Raw genomic sequence first — 25,826 nt, forward strand, 5'->3', positions numbered from 1 at the left:
CCTTATAAGTTCGAATCTGCCCCCCACACCACTATGTCCCACAGCACATCCCCCAATGATAATATCAAAAATGATGATGTCATCATTGGGAGATGTTCCCAATACATGGCAGGGATGTGCTGTGGGATGTTGTGAGGCACAGTGTTGTGGGGGTTGCATAACAAGCTCCCCACTAAGAAAAATGTCATCGACAAATGATTGAATATCAGCCAAGATTGCCCTTCATGTGGTGAAATAAAAGATCGAACCCATATATTATTGAAATGCCAAATTGCGGTGCAAACTTGGAGCTAGGTTGCATGACCAGCCACTTCTCCAAATCATGGATGGAACAAACTGAAACTTTGTCTGTTGGTGGCTTAAAATCTTATTGCTTAAATGGGACAGTAACACACAATGGTGTTGGGAGCATCCGGCCAAACTGAAACTTGGAGCCATGATTAGGAATCTGCTACGACAACCTCACATATGCCTTGCGACTTTCATTTTTTTAATCTTCCTTGATGCTGTTGGTTTCTAACTCATCCATTGTATATAAAAAATAAATCATTGACAAGCCCATAATAATCAATGAAACAAAAAGTCATTAATCTAATGATAATATTTTTTTGTTAAAAATTTTTTCTTTGGCTGCGTTTGGAAATGATGTAAATATGTAGATCATAAAACGGTTCATATAAATTGTAAAATTGGGTTAGTTTTGCACCGACAAATTTACCTTTTTACTAAACAGACTTTTAGCCATAATGGGTGCAAACATGAATTCCAATAAAGCCCACTTGAATGCATATTTACATATTTTTATTGATGTACTTTTACATCTTATTTATCAATGCAAATATGCATTGGTTTGTCATTTATCAATGTATAAATGTAATGTTGCCAAACACAAGCAAAAGTGAACTAGAGTGCAAATTTACCCTGAACCGGGATTTACACTCTATTTGCATCGTTTCCAAACGCAGCCATCATAAAATCCTTTGGCTCAGTTTGAAATGAGTACAAATGCATATATGTAGAGTGCAAAAACTTGTATTTTGTATTGTTATGTATGTATTTGCACCATACATATTTGTATTTATACTCTTTCTAAAATGAGCCTTCAGAATTAATATTTTACAAATTTATAAAATAGAAGTAGTCACTACTCTATATTTTGTTGTGGTACTACTCTTGTTATATTGTTATACCAGGAATATCAATTGCTGAAACAATTACAAATTGCCAACAACAAACACAAGAGGTGAAAAATCTTGTTTTCTTGTTGTGCTTTAAATGCAAACAACCATCAAATTATCATCAAATCAACAACATCAACATTACTTTTTACTCCCTACTTTTTTATTGAGATAAAGTTTTACCGTGCTCAATTCAGGCTCATCACTTGTTCTTCAATAAATTAATGAACCCAACCTTATGGACCTTGCTTTTATGATAACTAAACAACAAATTTCCTTCCACATTGAAGTATGAATTTTCTTGGCAAAATTTATGCACGTTAAGCCATTAATCCGATTTCAATAGAGCAACATTTAAAAGGTAACACCCCATCATCCCGTATCTAAAACCACATAGATAGCATACCACCTTACGTTTTTCACCTATGACATGATTCCATAGTTTTGGTATTGCCTTATTAATTTTGAGTGACCAAATGCTTAAATGGTATTTTTGACATTTGGTCCAAATATCAGCTAACTCCATGTCTGATTCACAAACCAATCAAGGTGTGACATTTGGTCATAATAATTGTAATCTAAATGTAAAATTGTATATTAATGCCATTATTAATGAAATTTCTCTCTGTTGTAAAAAAAATATAAAAGTATTGAGATTTTTTACATAAATCTATTAAGCTTGAGTTGAATTAGGGTTGATTTTTTCACCTTAGGTTACCCTAACATCAACAAGAATCTGACCTAACCAAGATTCACTTGTAGTCCTACTCTCCTAAAGGCTGCAACTTGGGGCGGGTCAACCTAAACCTAGCTCGGAAATCTAGGGTTGAGGCCTTAACCAACTTTTTTTTTTAAGTGCAAAGCACAAAACCATTCAATCATCTCAGTTCTAATACATAATTATTCACGACGGATACATGAAAATTAGGACACACTGACCAGGTACAGATTCTAGATAGAAAAGTAGCCTATCATAGTTAGACGATGCATAGTTTTGTATCATAAATGCATATAAGTATGATGTTTATGTACATATAAAAGCTATACGTGCAATCACTATTCGTGTATATAGTATACCAAAAATTCTAAGTTTAAACACAAAATTTGCCTAAAACATTGATAACTATATTATTTCACGTTTAATAATGTTAATATTGAATTGACATGACGGTGAGCCCTTAAATATAGGATATAAATACATTTGGAAAAAATGAAGTAGAATAGAGTTCACATTTGATCCCCACAAGGGAGTGCCAAGATGTTCTCAATGCACGGCGAGGATGTGCAGTGGGACGTTGTGGGGTGCAAATCTGTACTCAGAGAAATCACCTCAATCTGAATCCAACACGAGACAGCATGAACCCAATGCTGATCCTAATCCAATCCAAAGTTTTATGGTTGGGGGATCAACAATTCGGGTAAGGTTAAGATTGGCCTTGGCTTGACTTAACCCAACCCACTTACACCTTATTTGTACTTCTAGATCGTTGTTTTATTTTAGCCAATAAAGCATGCTCGGATCTACTACCCACTAATTGCTCCCACTTTCATACCCATGTGATTAGACCTATCATGGGCCAGGCTTGAGCTTGATTTTTGGTAAATTTTGAATGGACCCGACTCAAAATTCAAGCCTGACACAATGTAAAGGCGGGCCTGAGAGTTCACATTTACACCCCACAAATGTCCCACAACACATCCCCGCCGTGTCTTGGGAACATCTCCTCATGATGTCATCAGCATGACTCGTGAATAGGTCTACATGGGACAACTCCCACCATGTGACTTTTTCAAATTCAGACACATGACATTTTTTTTGAGAAGTTGATGTTAAAGCCCATGCCCACTACCACCATTCAGACAAGTGGTATTCTCATTTTTTATAAAGCTAGACACGTGGCAATTTTTAAGAAATTATTGCTAAAACCTACAACCCACTACTCTCCACCATTCAAACATATGACTTTCACATTCTTCTAGAAAGTTAGGCATGTGTCATTTTCTGGGAAATTGATGTTAAAGCCCACAATCCATTACCGCCATTTTTCAATTAAAAAAATATAAAAAATGCAAAAGTGATTATTCACAACTACTTTTGCCTACGTTCTATCGTTAATCCTCTATGTATTATAACAAAAGAAAATTATCTAGATTATAATAATTATTGAAAATTTATTTTTTTAAAATTTAATAATTATTTAAAATATTAATAAATATAAATTTAACTTTAATAATACCCCGTAGGCCCGTACTCCCCTCACTGGTTAGTGCATTACAGCAGCGTACTCATGGAGAGATGTTATAATACACGGCGGTGGTGTTATGTGTCTGTGGGTAGCAGATTTGGAATGCAATTAAGCATGCGCAATCTGATCTATCGGAAATAAGTCGGTTTAGTTCGGTTAATGAACCGGAATGGTGAAATGGAAGAACCGGTTGTTTCATGTCTGCTGTCGTTTTTGAATTTTTTTTGCCCTAGCCAACACTCTTAAAACTAACCGCTATTTCTGTAACTTCTGTGAGCGACCGGCTAGAGGGAAAGCACAAAGGAGAGGCACGGCCAAATCAGGTCAAGCTCAGTCCTACTTCAAAAGCCTATCTTTCGAGCTTCACCTCTCCAATCGCCAGAGAAAATGAGGAAGAAGGTTGACGACCGTATCAGAACTTTGATCGAAAATGGCGTTAAGACCAGACATCGATCGATGTTCGTTATCGTCGGCGACAAATCTCGCGACCAGGTCATGTGGTTCTTCTTATGTTGGTTTAAGCTATTTCTTGTGAACTACATGCTTATATATCTGTTGAAGTTATGCTCTTTAGTTTTTGATTTCTAAAAGGCGGTTTGTGCTCACAGATAGTTAATCTCCACTACATGCTAAGTAAGGCCGTCGTTAGATCTCGTCCAACTGTTTTGTGGTGCTACAAGGATAAACTAGAGCTTAGCAGGTTCGGGGTTTAGCTGCTCTCTACTTTTCAAGTATCTTGCATCAATTTCCTGCTCAGGGGCTCTATACTATTACTAGAAATCACTGGATATATGCTCTGCATTAATATCGTCATATATTAATTAAAGATATAATGTGCTGGACATTAGCACAAAAGATGAATTGTCACATAAACTTTGTTTTTATGTTCTCATTCTCTAATACGTGCCAACTTTCTGTTATTTTTGTTGTTGTTATTATTATTTATTTTTGAAATTTTGATGGTGGTGCCTTTTCATACCAAGAGCAACGAACTTAGCAAATGAATGGGAGTCTTGCCTGTTCTGTTGCATGTCCTAGTTGCATCACATGGCATAGTGACCGTTTCTGGTGACTTATAGAAACTGGAATCCATGCATTCGGGGGCTTAATTCGGGTTTGCTTTGTATATTGGCTAGCTCTTGAGCTTTTTTCTGGTTGTTTAGTTGTTGCTCTGTGTTATTCTTCTAACAGGAAATTTTACACACATTAAGTTTCCAATAAGTTATCTCTTTAAATAACTACTTTGGATCTTCAACAGTCCTTTGCTCGAGGAGAATGCATAAGCAGGTCTAGGCACATCAAAATCCTATACACTTGCCACTCTTCTTCCTTCACATACATGTGCAACTTTTTTTTTTTTAATTTGAATGAAATAACTATTTGATTAAAAAGAGAGATATAATGTATACAAGATGATGAATTGAAAGGAACTTTGCACTTGTACTATTTTTGTTATCTTGTTATGCTCTCTGCTGTTAGAGATTAATTCAGAGCTCCACTTCTATAACCTTATCAAGTAAAATCTCTTTTAATCATTGCAGCTGCTAAAAAAAGCATTAGAATCCTCAGATAAAAAAATTTAAGGTATTAGAGGTGTTACCATATGAAAACCCTACCTGTCTGAACTATCAGTTTTAAGGTTAGGAAGCTATGATCTCTAGGAATCCATTGCAGAACTGATGGGAAGGCAATCAGTATGCATCTGATTTATTCAGTGATCCGACCTCCATGCCTGGACCACCCTCCTTATTAACCCCTCTTATACCATTACTCTCGACTCTTTATACATGGTTAAAGTGAGATCTGAAATCTTCTCAATCCTTGAGCTGGTGAACAATGCAACCACCTGAACTTTAACTGTGTTGGCATCCCTGTGGGATCTATGCAGTATCAAAATGTGCAACTTTTCTGGTTAGTACCTGGATCACCAAGAATTTAGGTGTTGGTTACCTGTGTACCAATAGATACCATGGTAATTACAACAGCACAAGGAGATGTGGTTTTCTTATTTCTTCTTTTTTTATACAGTTTCACTCTCCTTCTCTCTCTTAGAATGTCACTTAAAGACTTCATCTTCTAGCTAATATGCTTTTTGACATCCAGATACCCATACAAGGGTGTTGTAGTGTGTCAGATACTTCAATTTTGTAGTGTAGATTTTGTATCTGAAACATTGTCTTGCTATGTATTTGTTGTGTCTAGGGAACAAAGGTTTACTTCACCTGAAACGTGTCTCAACAATATCTGCTGGTATCTTTAGCAGCTAGACAATTACCACCTGTCCAACTAAAAACTGAAGCCATAAACAGATTTATTTATTATGTGGATGTTAGGATGAATTAAAAAAGTGTTTTGTTGATGTTGGGACTAATGAAAAAAGCATTTTGTGGAAGTTGGCTTACTTCCCACCTGCATGCAATTAAAGGCTCCACTTTTTATCTGATGGGAACCTAGGCGTTTCTGTTGCTGTTGAACTGTCCCTTTGACAGATAGGTTTCTAGTATGTTAGGCAGTGATTTAAAAGGCGTGCCTGAGGTGCGCCTAGGACCTGGGCGAGGTGCATACCCCAAAATGTGCCTCGTCTATGCGCCTTAGCCCAGGCGTACGCTTTTTTAAAATTTTGCTCTTTTTGCTTTTTTTTTTGAGTCTAACAGTTGGCCTGGGGGCTCCGCCCCCGTACCTCTGTCCACGTCCCTTGAGGCAAGGCCGAACAAGTCTATGTTAGGATTGAAATTCTTATTTCTCACATAAAAAATAATGATTTTATAACTTCCATTGCCTTTTAAGAAGATATTTTATTGCAATGAATGAATGAACAACATTAGCAAATAGGGGGTTCTACTCTGCTCTGATTCGCTCGCTTCGCTGAAAGTTATAAAATTATTATTTTTTATGTGAGAAATAAGAATTTCAGACCCTAACATAGACTTGTTAGGCTTTCCTCGGGGGGCGTGGTACAAAGGCGACTCATAGAATCAAGAATGCAATATGTTTTACATCACATTAGCTACTTGAAGCAATGCAATTAAGGGAAAAAAAAGAGATTGTGGGTTTTTACATGCTTGAAAATGCTTTATATGTTTGATTTTATTTTAAACTTTTCATTTGAATACACTTTACATGGTATGTTTATGTATTTTAATTTTAAATAATAGGTTTTTAAAACATTTATTTTAAAATTTAAGTTTATATTTTTATTAACATTATGTTTAATATTTTTTGAATTTTTGCAACTTTTAAATTTTTTTTTGAATTTTCTGATTTTTTTTTGATTTTTTTGTGTGCCTTGCTTAAAAAGGCATGCGCCTCGCCTTGCACCTCAGGCGCAACTTGGCCCTTGTGCTTTTTTTTGCGCCTTGCACTTTTAAAACACTGATGTTAGCTGATATATTTTAAGGCCATTTAGTTTTAACTAAAAGTTGGTAGAGGGCAAGAGAGAGGGTGGAACTGTCTAAAATATTTCTCCTAACGAGAAAACCTCTGTTAGTCTATTTGTCCAACTTGCTGAAATATCTAAGGCTGTCAATGGACTCTGAAAGTCTGAAACCCAATTTGACATCAGATTATTCTGGTGGATGTTAGAACTTGCATCCGATTAACCATCAGATCAGATGTGGATTTAACCCCAGTTGATCTGATTAAAATTTGAGTCTTATTAAATATTATTATTATATATATGTAGTGTAATTATGTGTATATAGACATTATATACCATTGTAAAAAAGTTTATAACTAAAAATTGAATGCTTTATATTTGTATCAATTTATTATATATGTATAAGTTCAAAAGTAAATATATTTTTTAAACTTTTTAAAAATTTTCCATTTTAGGCACACTATGTCGGACTTGGATTAAATCCAAATCCAACATTATTGGATTTCAGATTGGTTCCAGACTTAATGTTTTGGTAATTGGACCGGATTCAGATATGGCTGGATCTGATCAGAACAAATCCAGCACGGTTACAGTCCTACAAATATTCACTCTTTGAAAGATGACTATCCTACCAACCAAGAGAAAATTCAATTCTGTAATACCAAGTCTATAACTGAACTGAACATTATCTATGTTGGCTGGCTTCAATTGTTTAACTTTAAATAGCAAAAGGTTGTTGGTAAAGGAATCATTTTTGTGCATGCTTTATTTTATTTTGAAAGATGTAATAAATCTAAGAAACTTTTGAGCAACTGAATTGATTCTCAGTCAGCAAGATTTTGTGTGCCATGCTAGGTTAGCACAATGATTTAAAAGGCGCGCTTGAGGCGCACAGGTGAGGCGCACTTTGGGGTTTGCGCCTCGCCCAGGTCCTAGGTGCACCTCTTCGTGCGCCTAGACGTGCGCCTGATGCGCCTTGCGCCTAAGCCCAGGCATGCACCTTTTTAAAATTTTGCGCTTTTTGCTTTTTTTTTTTTTGAGTCTAACGGCTGGGCTGGGGGCTCCACGACCCCCGACCACGCCCCTCGAGGCAAGCCCGAGAAACCGCTATTTGCTTATGTTGTTCATTCATTCATTGCAATAAAATATCTTCTTAAAAGGCAATGAAAGTTGTAAAATCATTATTTTTTATGTGAGAAATAAGAATTTTAGACCCTAACATAGACTTGTTCGGGCTTGCCTCGAGGGGCGTGCTATAAAGGTGACTCATAGAATCAAGAATGCGATATGTTTTACATCACATTAACTACTTGAAGCAATGCAGTTAAGGAAAAAAAGAGGTTGTGGGTTTTACATGCTTGAAAATGCTTTATATGTTTGCTTTTTATTTTTAAATTTTCATTTGAATACACTTTACATGTTATGTTTATGTATTTTAATTTTAGATAATAGGTTTTTTAAACCATTCATTTTAAAATTTAAGTTTATATTTTTATTAACATTATGTTTAATTTTTTTTTATTTTTTTTTTTAATTTTTTGGAATTTTCTGATTTTTTTGATTTTTTAGCTGCTTTTTTTTTGTAATTTTGCGCCTTTCTTAAAAAGGCGCTTGCCATGCCATGCGCCTTGCGCTTTTAAAACACTGGGTTAGCAACCCAGATACAAATCTAACATTAAGGTCATTCACTTTCATCACTATCAGGAGTTAATTCATAATGAATGTTTTTCCTTCATGACACATGAGATCAATCTGACCTCACTTGTTAAAATTGCAATGTCTTGTATTTAACCTTCTTCCAGCATGAAGCCTTTGCCAGATTTGTCAAGAGTTAAAATGATTGACATTACACTTCTTTGCACATTTTGAGCAGAATATCTTTTATTTCTGTCCTTGTAGTTGTCTATTTGGATCTCTTCATTGTCAATCAACTTATTATGTTTATGCATTTATGATTGAAGTATTATTTTTTGCAGTCACAGGAAAAAGCGTGCAAAGCAGATTAAAAAGTTAATGCAGAGGGGACTTTTGGATCCTGAGAAGGTCGATCCATTTTCACTTTTTGTTGAAAGTGGAGGGCTAACATATTGCTTGTACAAAGATTCAGAAAGAATTCTTGGGAATACCTTTGGCATGTGTATTCTGCAGGTAGTATTGGTTGTGTCGATTTTAAGTTATAAAATATGGTTTATCATATTTTGATGATTATGATGTTGATGGTGTAAATGTGTGATTTGTCCTTTCAATTCTATTTATTGTTTTCCTTTAGGATTTTGAAGCCTTGACACCAAATCTTCTTGCACGGATGATAGAAACAGTGGAAGGAGGTGGGCTAGTTGTATTGTTGGTTCGGTCTCTCTCCTCACTCACCAGTCTGTACACAATGGTTATGGTTAGTATCACATTACCTGTACAACTTTAACCACTTGCTGTTATTTCCTCAAATTCACAAAATCTGGAGGCATTTTTCATACAAATTAGTATAGTATTGCTTACTAGGCACAGATTCTATTTAATTTCAGAAAGGTTATGTGAACGAGCCATTGTTCAGTACTAGTCCTGGCTATTTGGGGTCTTGGGGAGGGTGGACTGGATAAGGATCTAACCTTAGGCATTTGTTTAGGATGAAATGGCTGCTCTCAAGCTTGAAATGTGTTTTCACGCTTGTTGTCTTGAGATTTCAACATTGCACCAAGCAATGGTCCTTTGAGAAGGGTTACATCCATGAATAATACCTAGTTGTTTTGGTAAAGTCTATAAATCATATAGTGTGTCAATGATCTCTTGCTTTAACTGTCAACTCCTATCGATCCTATAGGGGTAAGCCAGGTTCAAAGCTGCAAAATACAGGTCTACATGTTCCACAGTGTGGCCAGTTGGTCATCTTGATTCCTCTGTGTCCTTGATCATTAATTGAGTGCCTTTTTTTGTCCAAAGTGGTGTCCTTAAGAACCAGATAATACACCATGTTCTATCTTTAGTTTAACAGCTACTCTGGGTAACTGTTGGTATGTTGTTTATGTCATGTCTGTTAAGTTTTGAGACTGCAGGTGATAACAATTATTTATTTATTTAATTTTTGATCAGCATTGCAGGTGATAATTATTACTTCTCACATAACTGAGTTTCTTTTATCTCTTGCTTAATATCACTTCTGAGATAGCTGAGTTTCTTATATCTGGTTAGTTTTTTTAACAACTATTATTAATATAATATATTCTCACTACAGGATGTTCATGAGAGATTTCGGACAGAATCTCACTCTGAGGCAGCTGGACGCTTTAATGAGCGTTTCTTATTATCCCTTGCCTCATGCAAAGCATGTGCGGTTATGGATGATGAACTAAACATTTTACCAATTTCATCACATATAAGGTCAATTACACCTGTTCCTGTTATAGAGGTAATCTTAATTTTGATGGTAGAAAGAGAGATTTCTTAAATCTAAACCAGTTTATAACTTTTCTCAAATTTGATATACATATTTACAAGAATGTAATATGCAGGATAATTGGTAACTGGATTTTGGTGGCTAATTCTTATTATTTGTTTGAAGGACTCTGAGGGGCTTTCAGAAACACAGAGGGACTTGAAGAGTCTAAAGGAGCAACTTAGTGATGATTTTCCTGTTGGGCCTTTGATAAGGAAGTGTTGTACATTGGATCAGGTATTGCAATGTTAGTTGTCTGGCATATATGAATTTATTAGATTTTCTGTTGCATGAGCTAGAAACTGGGATGGTTTTCAAGTTAAATCTGATAGATGTACTGATGAATTGTTATGTGTGAATAGGGAAAAGCTGTGATAACATTCCTTGATTCAATTCTGGACAAGGCACTTCGAAGCACGGTTGCTTTGCTTGCTGCACGTGGTCGCGGGAAATCAGCTGCTCTTGGTTTGGCAATTGCTGGAGCTATTGCAGCAGGGTCATATGCTTTAATGTTACAATGATTTACTGGTTTTTGCTTTTTTTTCTTTTTCTTTTTTGGCTCTCTATTGAAACAATTCTATGCATTCTCTTTTTTTTTTCAGGTATTCAAATATTTTTGTAACTGCACCTAGCCCTGAGAACTTGAAAACTTTGTTTGATTTTGTCTGCAAGGGATTTGATGCTCTTGAATATAAGGTATTTGTTCCATATGGTTCTATCTTTTGAAAGCAGTATAAAGTTATTATGGTTTTTCTTGCTTCCAAAACTTTTAAGAGCTATATCTTTCCTGGAAACGGATTAAAGATGTGGAAAAAGGGAAGAGGAGGAAGAAGATGGGGGGCGGAAGCTTGGTATAACCCAGCTAGTATAGGTGGAGGAGTTAGAAGAAACCTTTCCTTCAAAAAAGCGACTGTAGCTAGCATTTGGCTGAGCTTTGGGGAAACTTCCTTAAAAAGTTTGGGAGCTAGACCTTTCCTGGAAACGGCGATTGGAGGTGTACAAGCGAGAAATCTCTTCTTGCAAAGGTGCTTGGTGGGATGTTTGGACTGGAAAATCATAGTAGAAAAGTGTTGGAAATGTGGGCGACAGGAAGTTGGAGAGGGGTGAGAGTTAAGAAATTGATCGATGACTGTTACCTTTTAATCTTCCCTTCCAAGGACGTGGTAGAGTGGGTCCTCTCGAACGGGCCTGGTGTATTTGCTAGAACAGATTGGCCTTGGATTGGTGGACAAAAGCGACGAAAGTATGTTACAAGAAAAACTGAACAGTTCGAACAACCCGTTAGAGACCTGGCTAAGAGTCTTTGAGCTCCCATACCCTTTGTGGTGCCTGAGTGTGATTGAAGGGATTGCCAGTTTGTGTGGGGGTTTTCTGGGGGCAGATGATTCCATGGAAGAGTTGAAGACATGCGAATGGGTGAGAATGAAAGTTAAGGTGGGAGGGGTGATTCCGGATAGGCTAGAAATAGTCACAGGTGACTTCTTGTTGGGTGTGGCTTTGGCAGGAGAAAAGACCGAAGGTGAGCCTGAAAGAAAAAAAAGGGAGAGTGAGGAAAGGGATAGGTCTTTAGGGGGTGAATCGGTGATGGGAGAGAGAGTGGTTTTAATCCAAAGACGAGATGGACAACTTTGGGGGAAAATCAACGCTGGAGATGGGTGAGGACGGTGCTTTGATGGGGGAGGCTGGAGTTGGAAGATGACCTGTGCCTAGGATGGATCCCCTGCAACCTTCTCGGTTGTTGTGCAGGGGGGGGGGAGATGAAGAACAATCTGGAGAACCGTCTAATCTTGGAGTGTGACAGGGCGGGTTCCCCGGAGTTGTCCCCTCTTTCAACTTTCAAAATGTGGAAGAAGATCCATCTAAAAAATTGTTCAAGGAAACTTTATTAGAATGCCTTAAGGACCTTCAGTTGCTTCCAATTGGAGTTATAAGTGGGGGGAAATAAGAGAAAGTTTAAATAATGTAGGGGTGGGACTAAAAGAAGTTGGAGATTTTGGGGGAAAGGGTAGCTTTAGAAAAGAAAGGGTCGAACAACACTACTCGGGCCTTGAGGACTGGGTCCATCCGGTTTGGAACGGATTGTAGAGTGACCAGAATCCGGTTTGTTCTAGCCAGAGTGAAGATTGACCAGGTCTGACAAAAGGCCCAAACTGGCTCTTGGCTCCTTCCAAATTAGTCACTGAGGGCAAGAGAACCCTTAGTTAGACCTCGATTGAAAGAGTTAGCCAGAATAGGTCACGACCAAAACCTGTCCAGACTCTGCCAAGTTTGTAGCAGTCGAAACTTTCCTCCCCGATGTCAATAGGCTCTGGTAAGGCGAACTTGTCAGTTGCTGTGCCTACCTCTCATGAGATGAGAGAAAACGGGATCTTACCCCTCTCTCTGCTTCAAAACGCAGAGGTGGAGGTGATGGAGGCTAACCCCTTGGCTATGTTGGAAGATGAGACCCTTTTGATCCAAAGGCTGGAAGAAATTGTGGCTCTAGTAGATTCTCAGATGTGTGGGCAAGGAAGGGAAGAAAGAAGAAATTGTGTTCAAGATGCTCACTTGAAAGCAAAGGACAAAGAGGAAGGGGAGGGAAGAAGAGAAGACAAAGGTAAGAAGGTGACGGAAAGCTCGAGCTGGGTTATGTAAAAATTGCTAGGATTGGGAAAATTCTTGGGGGTTTCTATAGAGGGTTTGGAGGAGGAGACGGTGAGATACCTGGAAAGCATCGAAAAAAGATGTCTGAAGGAGAGAGGAAAATTACTTGCAAAAAGGGGGAATTCGGGGATGAGGAAAACAGAGAAATGATGAGGCTATCTTGGGGTCTGAATGACAATGTGGGAAAAGGGGAGGGGGAGGTTGGAAGAAGAAGATCTAAGGGGTTTGGGGAACTTTCTGTTCAATGGATCTGAAAATTATTTCTTGGAATGTGAGGGGGTTGGGGTCAAGGAGGAGGATGGTGGTGTGCGACTTCCTGAATAGGTGGAAGTCAGATGTGATCTTCTTCTAAGAAACAAAGTTGGAAATTGTGGAGGCAGGGTGGTTATAAGCATTAGGGGGCAAGGTCAAGTAAGATGGGTGAGTAAGCCGGCCAGAGGTTCTGCTGGTGGTTTACTAATCTTATGGGACAGGCAAAAATGTAAGTTAATTTCCTCTCAGGTAGGGGAATTTTAAATTTCTGTAATTTTGGAGTTTGAAGGAGGCAACCAAAGGTAGTTCATCAACGTGTATGGTCCAACAGTCAACTCGGATAAGGAGAGCTTGTGGGAGGATTTAGCAAATGCTAGAAGGGGGCTCAACATTCCCTGGGTCTTGGGAGGTGACTTTAATGTTGTCAGGCTCATGGGGGATAGAAAAGGAGAAACCTGGAGAACTAGGGATATGAGAAGGTTTGCGGACTTTATTAACCAATTTGACTTAAATGACCGACCTCTCTTAGGGGGGCAATACACCTGGACAAACAATCAAGAGAACCCAGCTCTGGTTGAACTTGACAGACTTTTAATCTCGCCGGATTGAGGGAGAACTAGGGATATGAGAAGGTTTGCGGACTTTATTAACCAGTTTGACTTAAATGACCGACCTCTCTTAGGGGAGCAATACACCTGGACAAACAATCAAGAGAACCCAGCTCTGGTTGAACTTGACAGACTTTTAATCTTGCCGGATTGGGAGGATACATTTCAGCAAGTGCTTCCGGGGGGGTTGTAACAATGGTGGAAGAAGGATGTGGTGGAAAGTCTGGAGTAGTTGATTGGAAAGCACTCGATGTCTCTGAAGTTTAAGTAGCAAGAGGATGACTATACATGGGTGCTCACAAATGTTTACGTACCGAATGACTATAGAGGGAGAGGAGTTGTGGGAGGAACTGGCGGATGTTAGAGGGTTGTGGGATGGGCCGTGGTGCATGGGTGGGGATTTCAATGTGATCAGATTCTCGGAGGAGTCCAATAAGGTTAACCAAAGGGTGACAAAAAGCATGAGGAAGTTTAATAGTTTTGTGGATGCCTTTGAGCTTAAAGAGATTCCCCTAGCCTATAAGACGTTTACATGGTCAAACCTCCAATTTAGACCCATTTGCTCTAAACTGGATAGATTCCTGTTCTCTTTGGATTGGGAAGAACATTGGGGAACCTTGGCTTCTAGAGCTCTCTCAAGGGTGACCTCAGATCATTGGCCCATAGTATTATGTAAGGAGGAAAGAAGGTGTGGAGGTCCTACCCCCTTTAGATTTGAAAATTTGTGGTTACGTCATCCAGGGTTTACTAACAAAGTGAGGGAATGGTGGCATGAATGTAACCCACTGGTGGATTGGGAGGGGATGAGATTTCATAAGAAACTACAATTCTTGAAAGCAAGAATCAAGGAGTGGAACTTGATGGAGTTTGGGAGGATAGAAGAAAAAAAGGGAGATTTGATGGATAAGATTGAAAGCCTTGACTCTAAAGAAGAAAGGGGAGAATTTGGAGAGGAAGACAATGATCTCAGGAGAGATTTGAGAAGACAACTAGAGGATTGTCTGCACAAGGAGGAAATTAGATGGAGGCAAAAATCTCGATGTAAGTGGTTGCAAGAGGGAGATAGAAACACTAGGTATTTCCATTCTCTAGCAAATGGTAGGAGAAAGAAGAACTTTATCTCCAAATTGGTAGTAGATGGAGTCGAGTTAGTACAACAAGAGGAGATTGCTAGGGCCTGTGTGGAGCACTTCAAATCTATTCTAAGTAGGCTTGTAAGTAGAAGGGTGTGGGTAGAAGGTCTGGACTGGCCAGATGTAGGGGTGGAGAACATGACTGGAAAGAAGCTTTACTCTAGAAGAGATCAAGGAGGCTGTGTTTTCTATGGATAGAACAAAAGCTCTAGGGCTGGATGGGTTCACAATGGCTTTTTATCAGGATTGTTGGGATACGTGAAAGATGATCTCTTGCGGGTGTTTGAGGAGTTTTTCAGGAGAGGATTTGTCAATCCGGGTGTGAACTCTACATTTATAGCTTTAATTCCAAAAAAGAAAGATGCATCCCACCCGAAGGATTTTAGGCCAATTAGCCTGGTTAATAGCTTGTATAAGATCATTGCAAAAGTGTTGTCTATGAGGTTGAAGAAGGTATTGCCTGATATCATTGCACACTATCAAGGAGCATTTGTGAGTGGGAGACAAATTACTGATCAGATTTTAATTGCTAATGAGAGTGTGGAGAACTTTAAGAGGGATAGGAAGAAGGGAGTGGTTTGTAAGTTGGACTTGGAAAAGGCTTATGACTTGGTGGACTGGGATTTCTTGAGGAGTGTTTTGACTAAATTTGGGTTTGGGGCTAGATGGTGCAAGTGGATCATGGGTTGTGTCAGGAGTTGTCATTATTCAGTACTAGTGAATGAGACAGTGGTAGATTTCTTTCCAGCCAGTAGGGGTATAAGACAAGGAGACCCCCCGTCTCCTTTCTTGTTCATTCTAATTGCGGAGGTTCTGGGGAAACTGATCCACAGAGCAGATGATGGGGGGCTCATTAGAGGCTGGAGAGTTGGGAGGGTGGAAACCCCCCTCACTCACCTACAGTTTGTTGATGACATGATTCTATTTTGTGAAGGCCTTAATGTGAGCTTGATCAGGAACTTGAAGTTGGTGATACAACTGTTTGAGCAAATGTCTAACTTGAAGGTTAACCTCGGGAAAAGTTGTATAGTGGGGGTGAACTTGGAGGAGGGAGAGCTCAGGGAGAGTGCTGAACTGTTGGGGTGTGAAGTTGCGGGATGGCCGTTGAACTACTTAGGGTTGCCATTAGGTGATAATCCCATGCGAGAGAGCTGTTGGAACCCGGTGGTGGAAAGGTTTGAAAAAAGACTGGTATCCTGGAAAAAGAGTTACCTCTCTCTCGGTGGAAGAATTACACTAATTAAGGCCACGCTTGCTAACTTACCCATCTTTTTTCTATCGGTGTTTAAAATCCCAGTGAAGGTCGCTAACAGATTAGAGAAGTTTATGAGAGATTTCCTGTGGGAGCCAGGAGAGGAGATGAGGGATCACAGAGTTAGCTGGGAGATAGTGTGTAGGAGTAAGTCTTGTGGTGGTGTGGGGCTTGGGAGTATTAGGAGAAGGAATATGACTCTGTTGGGGAAGTGGTTGTGGAGGTTTCCTATGGAGAAGGAGAAGCTATGGGCTAAAATAGTGGCAAGTATACATGGGCCGGAGGACAACGGATGGGACACTGGAATCAGAGCTAGGACCACAAGCAACTTTCCTTGTAAAGCCGTTCATGACCTGCTACCAGTTTTCTCCCCTAATATCAGGTATGACTTGAATTCCGGTAATTCCATAAAATTTTGGGAACAAACCTGGGTGGGGAGCGCCCCTTTAAAGGATCAATTTCCTTCTTTGTATGCTCTATTTGATTTGAAAAATGAGTCGATCTCGTCTTTCATCACCCTGTCCTCTTCCACTTCTGGGATTGGGTGGAACTTGGGTTTAATGAGGGATTTGAGGGACTAAGACCTTGACAATATTTCGAGCCTTATTGCACTTCTTGATAATGTTGTCTTAGACCCCACTAGGGAGGACTCTAGAATTTGGACACCTACCCCCAATGGCATCTTCTCTTGTGCCTCGTTCTTCAAAGTCTTAAGTTAGTCCACCAGTCCTACCTTCCCCCCTTTCTCTGTTGGTGAGGTTTGGTGCAGAGCAATACCTCCTAGGGTTGGTAGTTTTTGTTGGGAAGCCTATCTGGAAAGAATTAACACTAGTGATCTACTCCAAAAGAAGAGACCCAATACTTGTTTGTCACCTTAGTGGTGTGTTCTATGTAAAGCGGATGGGGAGACTGGTTTTCACCTATCGGTGTCTTGCCACTTTGCAAGGTCAATTTGGGATTGGGCTTCCTCCTTATTTGGATGCAATTGGAATCCCCCATCGGACTTGCAGGGCCTTTTCTCCCCCACTTTTTTCAGGTGGCGGATAAAAAGGGGAAGGATAATTTGGAGAGGACTAAGGGCTGCAATATGTTGGACATTGTGGGGGGAAAGAAACTCCAGGATATTCTCAGAAATCCAAAGAGGAGCGGCAGATCTGAAGGCTATCATACATATTAGGGCGGTACAGTGGCTGAAGTATTTGAAACTATTCGCAGATTACACTGTGGATGACATGTTGAGGAAGTGGGGTGAAATTGCAAATTGCACATAGACCAAGTCAGTAATGAAAGTGGTTTGGACTCTCCCACCTAGAGGATTCTTGAAATTAAACATTGATGGATGCAGTAGGGGAAATCCGGGGCAATCGGGGATTGGAGGTGTTTTTAGGGACGAAAATGGGGTCATCTCTACCATGTTCTCAGGCCCAATTGGAGTGGGTGACTCCCTTAGAGCTGAGATCCTTGCAATTATGGAAGGAGTCCGAAAAGCTAAGGAGTTGAACATCAAGAAACTCATAATTGAAGGGGATTCAGAGGTGGTGATAGGATGGCTGTCTAAAGATCAAAATGGTTTATGGAAGTATAACAATGAGAGGAGGAAATTCATGTGGCTGGTGCGGGAGATGGAAGTTAAGACATGTTGGGTTAAAAGATTGGCTAATTCCCTAGCTGACGGTTTAGCTAAACAAGGGGCAGAAAGGGATTCACTGTTTTGGGCTAAGCTGTAACTTTAGTGTATTCTTTTCTCTTTTTCTTCTTTTATCTTTTTTTTTTTTATGAGGCTCTTAGTGACTCTTGAAAGATAAGTGTGTTTGTCTTCCTCTTGTAAATTTTATACTGATGATTATTGAAAGTGTTATTGATCAAAAAAAAAAAAAAGCAGGTGGCCCTTCTGAGGCCTGTTTCCGATCATACTCCAATTCAGATGAGTTGTGGAGGTCAGGGATCTAGAAAAGGCCCTTTCAAGATGGGGACTAAAAATCTTGGAAGCAGGAATTTAGGGATTAGTCGGCTTCTAAAAAGAAAAGGTGTCTCAAACCGATAAAAAATATTGACTTGGATGAGGAGATTGGTCCCTTGCTTGAAGAGGATAGGAAGAAAGGTCTGAAGAAAAATTGGTTCTTGATAACCTAGCATATAGAGATGAGCTGAAATGGAGGCAAAGAGCAAAAATCAGTTGGTTGAAGGCTGGGGATAGAAACTCTAGTTTTTTCACAAGATGGTAAATGCTAGGAAAAGAATCTATCAGATTGAAAAATTGGAGTTGGAGTTTGAAGGCCAGGTGGGTGAAACTTGAACTGAATTAAAAAACATAGCAACCCACTACTTTTCAGATTTGTTCAAGGAGAACTGGATAAGGAGACCTCTCCCACTAGACCTGCCTTTCAATAAACTATCAATAGCACAACAAAGAGAGTTAGAAGCTCCATTTTCAGAGGAAGAAGTATGGCAAGTGATTAAAAAACTGGAAGTGGATAAGTCACCAGGGCTGGATGGTCTTACAAGCATCTTCTATTAGAAGTGTTGGGAGAAGGGGACCTTCGTAAAGTGTTTCAGGTGTTCCATTCCAATGCTGCCCTTGAGAGAAGCCTGAATGCTACTTTCATATCTCTAATTCCGAAGGTGGAAGGAGCTACAAAAATGAGGGATTTTAGACCTATAAGCTTACTGAACAGCTTCTATAAAATCCTGGCCAAGGTTCTGGCTTAAAGAATGAAAAAGGTTCTAAACTTGGTGATCTCCAAGAACCAATTTGCTTTTGTGCCGGAAAGACAAATGCTGGACAGTGTTCTAGTGGCAAATGAACTGATTGATTCAAGGAAAAGAGAATGTAAACCTGGGCTGCTGCCAGAGGTCTTTGACTAAGAGACCCCCTCTCTCCTCTTCTATTCATTTGTCTGACGGAGGTTCTGTCTGCTTTTGTGAATAGGGGGGGAGAGGAGGGTCTATGGCAAGGTTTTGAAGTGACTCCGGGTGGAGAAAAGGTGCAGCTGCTCCAATTTGTTGATGATACACTATGTTTCATCAGTGCCAACTTGGAGCAATTGGGCGTGCTTCTAGGGGTGTTGTGCTGGTTTGAAGTAGTATCAGGCTTGAAAGTTAACTGGGTTAAAAGCAGGTTAATCCCAGTGGGAAAGGTGGAAAATATTGAAAGCTTGGCAGAGGTGCTTGCTTGCCAAGTTGGTTTCCTTCCAACCACTTATCTTGGTTTCCCTCTAGGATCTAAATGTACCTCATCTCTGATTTTGGAGCCGGTGATGGAAGGTTAGAAAGAAAACTGGCAGGCCGGAAGACTTAATATCTTACTTTGGGGGGGGGATTACTCTTCTCATGAGTGCTTTATCAAATCTGCCTTCCTATTTTCTGTCTCTTTTCCCAATGCCAATAAAAGTAGCCCAAAGAGTGGAAAAATTGCAGAGGGATTTTTTATGGAAAGGGTGGGAAGAGGAGAAGAAAATTCACCTGGTTAGCTGGGATCAAGTTTGCACTCCAAAAGACAAAGGTGGGCTAGGGATCCGGAAAATGAAGGTCTTCAATAAGGCTCTGTTGGGAAAATGGATTTGGAGATTTGGTAGAGTAAGAGGGAGCTGTTGGAGGAGTTTAATCGCAGCTAAGTATAACTCAGACAATGGGGACTGGGATACCACCAATTCTTTGATCTCTCTTGGGTGCTCAATTTGGAAGAGAGTAATGGAAATCTTCCCATTATTGACTGATGGCCTTTTGGTGAAGTTCTGGAAGGATGTGTGGTGCTCTAATAGACCCCTTGCCGAGGTGTTCCCTTAGCTATTCCAAATGGCAGAAAACCAAGAAGCCTTGGTTGGTGACTGCTACGAGATTAGGAACAACACTTGTCTTTGGGGCCCATCATTTAGAAGGAATTTCCAGGACTGGTAACTAGATCAAGTTTCAGGGCTGTTGGAGATGTTATCTACTCAATCTCTGGATTTATCAGAAGAAGATTCTTGGATATGGTCTTGCGGTAAAGATGGACTGTTTTCTATCTCCTTGTTTGCAAGGATCCTTTCAACTGATCAAGGTGCTGCTTTCCCTGCTGGTTAAGTGTGGAACCAGACTGTCCCTACAAAGCTTAATGCTTTGATCTGGGCTTTGTCTCTGGATAAGTGCCTTACCAAGAAGAATCTGGAGAGGAGAGGTATGCAGTTGCAGGATTATTCTTGTGTGTTATGCAACCAATGGGAGGAGGACAGAAGCCACCTATTTCTGCATTGCCCTATCTCCAGCAAAATCTGGAATCACTTCTTCTCAAGACAGCTATCTTGGGCCATGCCTGCATCTGTTCTGGATCTATTATGGTGCTGGAATCAGAGAGGCTTATCTAAGTCAGGAAAAAAGTGTCTGGCTCTCAATTCCTGTTGCTGTGATTAGCACCATTTGGGCGGAAAGAAACAAAAGAAATTTCCAGGACAAGCACAACAATGTGGATCACCTGTTGTCATGTATTGTTGGAAAACTAATTTCTTGGAATTCTGTAGCTTTAGGGGTTCAACCAAGGGTTTTGGGAGCTCAGCTGATTGCTGGTAGCCTCTTTCTGTAATTTTTCTGGCTTCTTGGCCCCAGGTTTTATGGTTGTGGGGCCCTTGTATTCTGTAATCTGGTTTTGATGAAATAAAATTTACTTTACTTTCTTTAAAAAAAAAAGAATGGACTAAATTTTCTTCCCAGAGAAAGTCTGTCTTTCTTTTTGACATGCAATATTTTTTATTTTTAACATTTAAGTGCAGCTTCCTATGTAGTTTCAATTGTGAATTCTATCTATTTCTGAAAGTATAATCCTTTTTAATGCTATACTTCTTTTTTTGGAAATATGTGAAGTAATTTTTTCTCATCAGTGTCAAATACGTTGTAAGTTTTTTTTAATGATATTCTTCATCTCACAAGTGTCACATACATTTTTTAATGATATACTTTATCTCACAAGTGTCAAATACATTTGATAATTCAGTACATGTTTACAGAGGGTATGTTCTTTAAACTTTCATTTGGGCTTTGAAGCTTGACTTGCATACTTTTATCTTGTTGATACAAGTTAATGGCACACATTTGCATGATTGCATCTTCAGATTTATAAATGATATAAATCCAAGCATTAGCTAAGTGGAGAAGAATATTGAGAAGAACAACAAGTTTCTCGACCCAACTTAACTACTTTGTTGTGAAAGAATTCTCAAACCTGTGGAGTTCCTATCTTCTTTTTTGATCAGTAACAGTATTATAGCTTTATTACTGTAGAATTTCCCTCCTATCTGAGAACTTTATAGCAGGTAACAAGATCGGTACATTACAGCATGAAGAGCACAACAAAAGAGAGATTCCCTAATGACATTTCTCCTAGTGCCATTTTTTTTGCTAGCCCATCATCTAAGCTATTTGCAGATCTGTCAACCCATTTAGCTTTTGACCCCAATTCTTGCATCAAAGCTCTAATTTACTGTAGCACATTTCTGTTCATCCATGAGCCCTCTTGTTCTGTTTCCCGTCAACCTGCTACAATCCTAGATTCCCCTTCTATGATTATGTTTCTGCAATTTAGTCCTTTTGACTTTTGCCATCCATGCAACGTTGCATACAACTCCATCCTCATTGAATCCCCTAAACCTATGGGGCCTGAAAACAAAGCTAGTATATTACTTTCATTATTTCTGATTTATTCCTCCCATCCTTGAAGTTTCCTCACCCATCAAATTGAGTTTGAGGTTTGGTGAAGGTGATTCCGTTCATCACATATAGTGGTTCTGCTCATAGAAGTGAAGAAAGCATATAAAATTGCTAGGAGCAAAGGAGATCTTATTCAGTTGTTGGCAGTGTGATATAATCATGGGTTGTCTTTATGGAGTGACCCATTGGAATTTTTGTTTTTGTTTGTTTTTTGGTTTTAATAGTCTGTTTGGGGGTTGATGTTTGGTTGTCGATGGATTGTTTCTTGCATTGGTGGTTCTTCTTCTTTTGGGTGATTTCTTGTCACTTTTCACATATCTTTCTTTTTTTTTTCCTTTTTTATTTTATTAGCAAAAAAAGTGGTTCTGCTCATAAAAGAATGTGCTACTGTTTTCCAGTTTCTTATGAAGTATGCTTTCATCAGTTGTAAATGAAGCAAAGATGTCTAAGGTTATAACCCGATGTGCCCCCTTCACAGTAATGTTTCAATCCCCTTAATTTTGTCATTCAGGAGTCTAGCATTCCTTTCTTCGCAAAACACCACAAAACTGCAGTTCTTGTGCATATCCACTCTCTTTTTGTAGGAGAGAAAAAGAAGCTTCAAATACAATTTGTAGATCACCAGGCAGACACTACGATGCTTTGAGGTGCAATTCTGTGTGCCGGAGTCTGTACTGAAGTTTTTTTGTCAGCAGTACTGGAATTTTTTCAAGAATGGAGATTGCAGGGTTTAAGCAGAAGAGGGAAAGTTTTGTGGGGTGTTGTTTTGCCTGCTGCTATCATTTGGACAGTATGGAGGGAAAGAAATCTGCAGATTTTTGAGAACAAACAGATATAGATATGATAAGAAATAATTTAAAAGGACTAATATGTTCATGGATAAGTTTACAAAAACTTTCAAGGTAGTCCAGCCAAGTTCTTTTTTTTTTTTCTTATTTGATATTGGCACTTTGTTTATTTGGGCATACTTTTGGATTTCTGTTATATATTCCCAGTGTACAGTTCTCAACGTACATGGGCTGGATGTATGTTTTGGTTCAGTAGTTCTTAATATGATATAATACCTTACATTTCAAAAAAAAAAGGCAAACACTACCTGCACCCAAAAAAAAAAAAAGAAACGATCACATTATTACTTAGGCTTGGGTTTTGTGAGATGAGTTTCTAATCTGAGAATCATTTGTCTAATCTTCCATAAGATTGTTGTGCTTTTCTTCCTTGCCTTGCAATGTTAAATATTGTTTCGTTATTCAGTTTGCTCTTTCTATCAGTTCATTTAATTTGTTTCTTGTCTTTCTGAGTTCCTCTTTGCTAATTTGGATTTTGTATTTCCAGGAGCATATAGATTATGATGTTGTGAAAAGTGCCAATCCTGAGTTCAAGAAGGCAACTGTACGGATTAATATCTACAAGCAGCACAGGCAAACAATTCAGGTGCTTAGAGATGGCCCAGTTTGCATGCATAATATGGTTCCTCTGCATGTTTTATTCTTATGATTATTGTTTTTTTATCAGCTATTCTTATGATTATTGTTGTTTAAATGTGAACATTATTATGAATCATATTGTTATCTAGTGTTCTTTTTCTTGGAGGGTCTAGATGTACTAGAAACATTCCAGTTGCCACTTTATTTTTTCCCTACTATTTATCCATTTCTGTTTCCCTCTCACAGTATATACAACCACAAGAACATGAAAAGCTTTCCCAGGTTGAACTGTTGGTTGTTGATGAAGCAGCAGCTATTCCATTGCCAGTTGTGAAGTCCTTATTGGGTCCATATCTTGTCTTCCTTTCATCTACTGTGAATGGGTATAACTTGTTCTTACTTTTTTTTCCATCATTTTGGACTATAAATAAAAAAGGTTAAGAAAAAAAGCTAATTGTTCTGTTTCTATCTGGGTTAGCTACCTGGTCTGCATGTCTTTTGATGTTTGAATTTTTCCTGCTCAAAGTTATGAAGGTACTGGTCGCTCTTTATCATTAAAGCTTCTGCAACAATTGGAAGAGCAGAGCCAGATGGGTACCAAGAGCATGGATGGTTCTCTTTCGGGTATAAATTTATTCCTGTGTTTCTTCTCTTAATTCAGTTAACCTGTTGCTTCTTTGGCAGGACTGAAACCTCAGTCTTTTTAGAACTTTGTTATGGGGAAAGGCAGTGGCAAGTTTTGATGAAATCACGATTGAAATGTTGCATGTTATAGACTTCATCATTTTCTATACACATCATAAGTTATCAAAATAAATATCTTGTTATGTTTATCAATCACAAGAAAGGAAAATATCTCGTTGTTCCTGTCTGAAGAACCAGTCTTACAGTTCAGCAATCATGGTTTCTATTTCCTAGACATAAATGAAAAAACTGAGAAATGGCTAATCGGAACTTAGAAGCTTGTCTGACTATTATTATGGCCTGTAATCATGGTGTTATAAATAATATGTTCTGTGTGGGTGATCTCTGGTGTTTTCCATATTCTCTTCAAGTTAGTAGAGGAGATTGTTTAATTTTATGGATGTACCATGAGTTTGGTTGATTGTCAGGTCTCTCAACCAGTTCCCTGCATGGTTTTAAATATCTTTGTTGGTTGTAAGACATGATATCTTTGCCTTGGGTCTCTAGGGGCTACACTACTATTTTTTTATAACGGGGCATTTGATCATTATATGCATATGCAAGGAGAGGCATAAAGCTGAGTGACTTCAGCATCTGTTTGAAAGCGAGTAGAACTATCCACCCTTTGCACCCTCCCATTCAAAATAAAAAGAAAATCCATTTATTGTTAACAATATCAAGGTCTCTGGCTCCACTTTTACAGCTGGCTGCTTTTGATAATCAGGGAAAATTACCAGTGTCGGTGTTAGTTCTATTTCTCATCTAGACAAACTTCTTTCTGATGCATTTAGAAGCATTAATGGAACATGTTTAAATGAACATTTTCAGGATTTAGTCTAAGAGGTTAAGATTTTGGGTTGCCATGACATGCTTTTATGTTAATAAGCATATCCACCTTAGAAAAGAATAGTTTCACTTCATTGGTTCCATTGATAGAAAGTCAGTCTTATAAAAACCTGTCAAACTGTGGTTATGATCTATTTCTATGGAGATTTTAATGGTGTTAGGAAAACTTGTTTTGAGCTTCTTTATTTGTAAAATTTACTCTATTTTCTTAATATTTTGTCATGTAGGTAGGGTTTTCAAGAAGGTCGAGTTAAGTGAATCTATAAGATATGCTTCTGGTGATCCAATTGAATCCTGGCTTAACGGCTTACTTTGCTTGGATGTCACAAGTTCTATTCCCAATATCAGTAGGTTAGCATTTTTAAGAGTTAAGGTACTGGGAAGATAGTACTGATTCTGTCAGTTTAGTTGATGTTTTCCACTGTGCTACTAGGTTACCTCCTCCAAGTGAGTGTGATCTTTACTATGTTAATCGGGATACACTTTTTTCCTATCACAAAGACAGTGAGTTATTTTTACAGGTAATGTTCTAGTCCTCTACAAGTTCTATATTCTATATCTCTTTTGCTTATTAACATGGCTGATGCTTGTATTTTCTTTTGCTCTTGGCTTCCTACAGCGAATGATGGCTCTTTATGTTGCTTCTCACTATAAAAATTCTCCAAATGATCTGCAATTAATGGCTGATGCTCCTGCACACCACTTGTTTGTGCTACTTGGTATGCTTGTTCTTGAACTGGCTTTATCAATTTTTTTTCTTGTGAACAGGACATTTACTTTATCACATTATGTGCAGGTCCTGTTGATGAGTCAAAAAATCATCTTCCTGATATTTTGTGTGTCGTTCAGGTCTGTTTCTATTATTCTTTTTTCTCTTGATTGATGATATATACGTTTATTAAAGGTTAAATTGAAGATACTGAAAGTGTACTTTTTCCTAAGAAAAATAGAAGCAGGGAAGAATCAACTCTACATGCTTCAGCAATAAGATAAAATAAAATTACAAAGATATGAATCAACAATAGATACTATCCTGGATTGGCTGTTCCTTGATACAAGGAGAAATTATCCA

At 38.6% G+C, this 25,826-nt stretch overlaps 1 protein-coding gene across 1 annotated transcript in view; it reads left to right on the forward strand.

Annotated features, from left to right (window-relative positions):
* The first annotated feature begins 3,491 nt into the window (after positions 1-3,491).
* LOC148864144 (RNA cytidine acetyltransferase 1-like) overlaps positions 3,492-25,826 on the forward strand; it is a 34,364-nt gene continuing 12,029 nt past the window's right edge. The window contains exons 1-15 of the mRNA XM_088977839.1: positions 3,492-3,916; positions 4,033-4,124; positions 8,777-8,948; positions 9,070-9,192; positions 10,030-10,203; positions 10,357-10,467; positions 10,593-10,726; positions 10,833-10,926; positions 23,133-23,231; positions 23,471-23,607; positions 23,751-23,848; positions 24,982-25,105; positions 25,188-25,275; positions 25,374-25,473; positions 25,551-25,603. Of these exons, the coding sequence (XP_088833965.1) occupies positions 3,812-3,916; positions 4,033-4,124; positions 8,777-8,948; positions 9,070-9,192; positions 10,030-10,203; positions 10,357-10,467; positions 10,593-10,726; positions 10,833-10,926; positions 23,133-23,231; positions 23,471-23,607; positions 23,751-23,848; positions 24,982-25,105; positions 25,188-25,275; positions 25,374-25,473; positions 25,551-25,603 (1,704 nt within the window). The 5' untranslated portion in view covers positions 3,492-3,811. The remainder of the gene's footprint in view (positions 3,917-4,032; positions 4,125-8,776; positions 8,949-9,069; positions 9,193-10,029; positions 10,204-10,356; positions 10,468-10,592; positions 10,727-10,832; positions 10,927-23,132; positions 23,232-23,470; positions 23,608-23,750; positions 23,849-24,981; positions 25,106-25,187; positions 25,276-25,373; positions 25,474-25,550; positions 25,604-25,826) is intronic.

This window comes from Nelumbo lutea, chromosome 3 (genome assembly GCF_056320005.1).
Source record: "Nelumbo lutea isolate HS-2025 chromosome 3, American lotus-T2T, whole genome shotgun sequence".
NCBI classification, from domain to species: Eukaryota; Viridiplantae; Streptophyta; class Magnoliopsida; order Proteales; family Nelumbonaceae; genus Nelumbo; species Nelumbo lutea.